General features: G+C 48.3%; 3 protein-coding genes across 3 annotated transcripts; 2 read left to right on the forward strand and 1 right to left on the reverse strand.

Moving 5' to 3' along the window:
• Positions 1-1,154: 1,154 nt before the first annotated feature.
• Positions 1,155-1,352, forward strand: POSPLADRAFT_1135643 (hypothetical protein; the record flags this gene model as incomplete). Its single annotated transcript, XM_024484596.1, has 2 exons — positions 1,155-1,232; positions 1,281-1,352. Coding segments are annotated over 2 exons (150 nt in total), but the record flags the coding sequence as incomplete, so codon positions are not given.
• Positions 1,353-2,467: 1,115 nt separating this feature from the next.
• POSPLADRAFT_1135133 (hypothetical protein) lies at positions 2,468-3,895 on the reverse strand (the record flags this gene model as incomplete). The annotated part of the gene is made up of 2 exons (XM_024484546.1): positions 2,468-2,498; positions 3,120-3,895. The coding sequence occupies 2 exons, from the start codon at positions 3,893-3,895 to the stop codon at positions 2,468-2,470; spliced, it is 807 nt and encodes a 268-aa protein (XP_024341519.1).
• Positions 3,896-4,108: 213 nt separating this feature from the next.
• Positions 4,109-4,950, forward strand: POSPLADRAFT_1134762 (hypothetical protein; the record flags this gene model as incomplete). Its single annotated transcript, XM_024484516.1, has 3 exons — positions 4,109-4,686; positions 4,753-4,765; positions 4,834-4,950. The coding sequence occupies 3 exons, from the start codon at positions 4,109-4,111 to the stop codon at positions 4,948-4,950; spliced, it is 708 nt and encodes a 235-aa protein (XP_024341520.1).
• Positions 4,951-5,654: the final 704 nt, after the last annotated feature.

Raw genomic sequence — 5,654 nt, forward strand, 5'->3', positions numbered from 1 at the left:
AAATGTCGCAGCCAAGTCACATACTTTTTGACAAATACCGACATGCTAGGCCACCAATAGTTGCGTGAGACGAGTTCATATGTCTTCCACCTTCCGGGATGTCCGGCTGAAGGGAGATCATGATGCATTTGAACTATACGCCTACGCAAGTGGTCCTGCTCGCTGTTGGGGATATATACTTTGCCGCGATAAAGCAACAATCCATTCTCATAGTTCCAGTCCACAAGGGACTTGCCGAATTCTCTAGGACCTGACTTCAGCAATTGCTGATAATTCTTGGTCACATCATCTTGTAGGAGTGCTTCCTTCACTTCCCTCAGGAGTTGATCGTCATTAACGGGCGACTCATGGGAGGCCTCGACTGCATTGATTGCAAAAAACTCCGGTTTCAATAAAGTTTGATCTCGATTATCGAGGTTCACCCCCTCCTCATGGTCTGGCCTCCTGGACAGAGGGTCGGCGGTAAGCATTGTTTTTCCTGGCTTATGGCGCAAAATAAAATTGAATCGCGTGAGGTACAGAGCCCATCTCGCTTGTCTCCTGGTTAACTTCTGGGCAGTTTTGAAGTAAGCCAGATTAAGATGATCCGACCAGATCTCGAATTTGTCCGAATGTCCCTCCAAATAATGCCTATACTCTTCAAGTGCTCGAATGATAGCAAGCATCTCCTTGTCATATATCTCATAGTTTCACTGAAGAACATCGAGTGACTTCGAGTAAAAGGCAACTGGGTGCCACAACTTGTCAGTTGGGTCCAATTGGGAGAGAACTGCGTCGGTCGCGAAGTCGCTGGCATCAGTCTCAAGTCTAAATGGGGACGTTGCATCCGGGATTCGAAGAATGGGCGCTGAGGTAAAGGTCTCTTTCAGACCATTGAATGCCTCTTCCTGCACCACATCCCACACCCATGGTTGATCCTTCTTGGTCAACATAGTAAGCGGTTTGGCGTACTTGGCAAAGTCCTTGATGAATCTTCAATAGAAGTTTGCAAAGCCTAAGAAAGCTTGGACTTGTTTGACCTTAGTAGGCCGTGGCCACTCAGCTACTCCTGAAATTTTCTTCGGGTCCATCTCGATATGTCCTTTGGAGATAATCATGCCGAGGTACTCAATGCTGCTTTTTTCAAAGGAGCATTTTTCCGGTTTAGCAAATAGATTATTCTCCCTCAGCCACTTCAGGACTTCCTTTGTAAGCTTACGATGTTCCTTGAGATCATTCGAACAGATGAGAATGTCATCAAGGTAGACTATGACTTTTCCTCCTCGTATGAAATCACCGAGTACGTTATTCATCACTTGGAAAGTTCCTGGTGCGTTGCAGAATCCGAAGTACATGACCGTGGCTTCATATAGCCCTCGATGTGTGATGAAAGACGTCTTCCATTCATCACCCTTCCGGATGCGAACATTATTGTATCCCCATTGCAGATCAATCTTAGTGAATATCAATGCTTGACTGAGTGTATCAATCAAGTCTGCTATGCGGGGTATTGGATAACGGTTCTTCACAGTTACGTCATTGATCTTCCGGTAATCCACAACTAAACGAAGCCCTCCATCATGTTTCTTGACAAAGAAAACAGGAGAGGCTAGCGGGCTTTTGGACTTTCGAATATACCCCTTTCAGAGTTCGTCGTTGATCCACTCATCGAGAAAATTCCTCTCTTTTGGAGACATCAGGTATAGTTTGGCCGGTCGAGGTAGGGCAGCTCCTTCCTCGAAGTCAATACCATGATCATATGGTTTGCGCTCCGGCATCCGCTCCAATTTCTTTTGTGAGAATATGTCCCCGAACTCGTGTAGATATTCAGGGATGAGAGACTTCCACTTGGTGGTGTCCGCATCCTCCTCCTCAACATTCTTGTTCAGAATGCTTGCGACAAATTCTGCCATTTGTAGGTCCTCAGGATCGTCTGTCGAGATCCAGTTGATATATGGATTTTCAGTACACTCCTCTCCTAAGGCATTCAGCGGAGTGACTAAGGGTTCCTCCCTTGGTAACTGAAGCTCATCGGTTTCTTCATTAGTCACACGATTAGTTTTACGAGCTTTGGGGGCACAGCTCTCAGGGCACCTGGTGTACCTCCACTCCCCTTTGGCCCAGTCGATCTCAGGATTGTGTTTCCTGAGATAGGTCATGCCGAGGATCATGTCCTTACTCCCCAAATCTGCGACTAGCAGTGGGTGTGTCGACTTATGTGATCCTATTTCGACGTAGGCTCTAACGGACTTATTTATTTGGCCGCTTTTATTGGAGGTCCCGTCTGTGTTATAAATGTTGTACGGGGTTGCCAGCTTATGTGTCACCAGGCTGTTACTTTCAACAACTGACCAATTGATGAATGATGTTGTGGCCCCTGAGTCTATCAAAGCTTCGACCTGCACTTTCTTTCTGTATACCCACAGTGTCACAGGCAGAGTGAATGAATTCTTGTTGCGAGAGATATTTACAATGCTGTGTACACTATCTACATTGATTCCGACAGTGGGTGCCGATTCCTTAAGTACATGTTCGCAGGTAGTCACATGTACTTCTTCCAAAAATCCGAGGTAGCTGCGGTGGGTTCTGTCTTTGCAGATAGCTGGGGTTCATCCTTCCCAGCCAGAGTCGATTCTTCGACTTCCACAATCTCCTCGATTCTCGCAGTGTTGGCGCTCACAGCTTTTGTGGACGGGGGCGTGTTGTCCTCGCTATCCGTAAGCTTAACTTGAATAACCCGCGTTTTCTTAGCCTTCTTGGCCGCAGGATTACCGCTTCCTCCTTGCACCTTCTTTGTGCCATCCCTTTGGGTGTTCGGCCGCTTGTCCGCATTTTTGGCCAACTTGTAGCAATCATCTGTGTTATGAGTCTTCGACTTGCAGATGACGCAATACTTCTTTGCCTCTGTCGAGGCGGCCTCAGCGTCCTTTGTCTTGCCTTTTCCTTGACCCTTCGATTTCGACTTTTCAGCCGAATCGATGTCCATGGGAACAGCGCCGCCATTATCCGAGCCACTGTTCTTGAATACCGAGCCTCATGTCTTCTCCAGGTTGACGATCTTGTTGATGTTAAGCAAGATGTCGAGGAACAATGTCCAATCCTTTGGCAAGGTAGATTCGTTCTTTCTAGCCAACACCAACTGCATGTCACGAGGTATAACCTCCCGGAGTTTGTCGATGAGAAGACTATCGTCATACTCCGTGAAATGTCCAAGGGTGTGGAACCTCTCAGCGTACTTCACGAAGTCCTTCGAGGCCAGATCCTTATTGATGAACAGAGCCGTGATCTCCTTCTTTGCACCCTCCTTGTCATTGTGTTGCCCGTATATCTGGGCTAGTTCTGCCACAAATGCCTTCCAGGTGCCCAGATCCTTTCCTTCCCGCATTTTCACATAGTAGCTCTTCATGTACTGATGAGCTGGTCCTTGCAGCTTCGAGAGGGCCGTGACAATTCGCTGTTTGTCAGTGGCCACTCCCTCATGCTCGCACCACAGTACGATCAGGTTCAGCCATTCCTCAAGCTTGGTCTTATCCTCACTGCCCTTGAAGGCCGGAGGTTCCCCAATCTTAGGTTGACGGGAATGACCACTACCCGTTGACGCAGGTAGCGCATCGACTTGTCGCTTGTAGGAATCAACTAGTGCCTGCTGATTCTGGACCGTGATGTGCAGGGATTCAACCTCTCGAAGGAGGCTCTGAAGGTATCCGTCGTAGTGCCTGCTTATTTCTAAGGTCAGGCGACCAATCCAGTCTCTGACTCGTCCAGTGGTCGATTTTGCGGCATTCGCAGGAACTGTTTGCAGCAGAGCTGCTTGTTCGTCAGAGACGTTCACGTTCTGGAAGATTGCATTGTGCCACTCTTCTTCCATGGCGATAGCGAATGCTTCGGTTGGAACAAAGGGAATGTATGGGGTCATTTCTTATTGTAGTGATTAGCCCGTATTCACTTATAATTGAAAGAAAAAGTGAAGCAAAGGAGATTTCCTTCTCATGCCATATAAGCCAATTATGCCAAAAAAGATTGCCAATCTTTATTCCACTATCTACACTTCATACTTGAAGATGATGTTTAGGCTAGCCAACTCATTACAAATCTCCAGCAGGCGACTGCTTAAGTCCTCAAAGGAGACATGCCCGATCCTTTTCAGGTTGCGCTTGATAACTCTCCAGTGCCTGTTGGTAAGCTGGCATGCCTTTTTCTCCAGCCCATGATACAACTTGTCGAACCCATCACCTATCCTCCTGACCTTTGCCACAACTTCCGGCTCCAAGTTTCCTTCTTCCTTTTCCATCCGAGCGAACACCGGTTCCAGCCTGTCGGCTGTAGCGGCAAACATCTCGTTGTACTCAGATGTGCACAACAGAATCTTCATGCGCTGGAAGTGAATGTTGGGGAGTGGCTTGGGTGGTTCGTATTCATAGGAGGGTCCCGCCTACATATCGATGTGATCGATGAGGGGGGGAGCGGGGTTGGAGATACGATCGAGCAACTGTTGCTTCTTGAAGAGATGCATGCAAAGTGCAAGCTCCTCAATGTCGTGTTTCGCTTTTTCAGCACGTTCAGGGTTGAAGGGGCAGCGAATGAGTGGCTTGATGGTGGGGCGTACAATTCGGCAAGGTTTGCCAACGTCGTCGAACTTGTGCATGTTGTGGATGGTGATACACTCAAGCAGGCCTGTCGGCTCGTGCTTGGCAGTGACAATGAAAGGTTTGACTTTCGGCATGGCTACGGCAGAGGGGATTAGATAACAGCTTTTCAGCTGGCTCTTTTCAGAATGAAGAAAAGGGTATGTGCTATACTACAGGGTCCATTGGTCGTGCTTCGTGTCGGCGTCCTCCTGCTCTCTCTCAGCAGGTAGGGAGGGGGGAATACAGATCTCAGTCGGGTTTCCACGCCCACTGCAAGTGGTTTTGGAAGAATCTTACACTCTCCCTAAGGCTGCCCATGCTGGTTATCCATTGTAAGCCCTAAGGCCTCATAGAATGGTAAACCACATTCCAGCATGTTGCCCATAAGGCAGCAACCTCCCCTTACGCCTAGGGACTGGCGAAAAGCTCAGCATGTTGACACCAATTGTTCAACCCTGACCAATAAAGGTAGGTGCTTCGCAAAAAGGTATTGCCACTTTGGGTTGACAAACCATAACCCCCAGAACCCACATGAAAAGGCCACCTTACGCTTTGCAGCATAGGGGCATAGCAACGACCAATAGGCCCTGTAACAAAGCAGGTAGCAAGGGACCCTTGCCAGGGCCCAGTGCACCTTAAAGCAGTTCTATTCAACTATCACAAAACCTATAAACCCACCTTATAGCTTGATGGTAAGGGGGGGAGATAGTAACACTTAAGTGTGGGGGAGGTAATGCTGTTAAGCGCAACAACAAAGTGAATAGAACTGGGGGACAGGGTGCCCCAGGATGCTGCCTTATATACATGAGGGAAAACCCCCCAGAGACCGGTAATGGACCCCTGGTACCTAGCCAAGTAAGGATTACTAAGTATCATGTGCTCTATGATGTCATATATGATGTCATAGTCTGGCCCTGCCCTGCCCTGGGCCTAGGGTCCAGAATTGACCGGCCTATGGCCTAGTGCCTGAGCCTAGCTCCTACCTATGATGTCAGAATGATGTCATGGTCCAGACAGAGTCTGGTTTCTATCTAGAAAAGTCCGCAT

Source organism: Postia placenta (genome assembly GCF_002117355.1).
Source record: "Postia placenta MAD-698-R-SB12 unplaced genomic scaffold POSPLAscaffold_3, whole genome shotgun sequence".
NCBI classification, from domain to species: domain Eukaryota; kingdom Fungi; phylum Basidiomycota; class Agaricomycetes; order Polyporales; family Adustoporiaceae; genus Rhodonia; species Rhodonia placenta.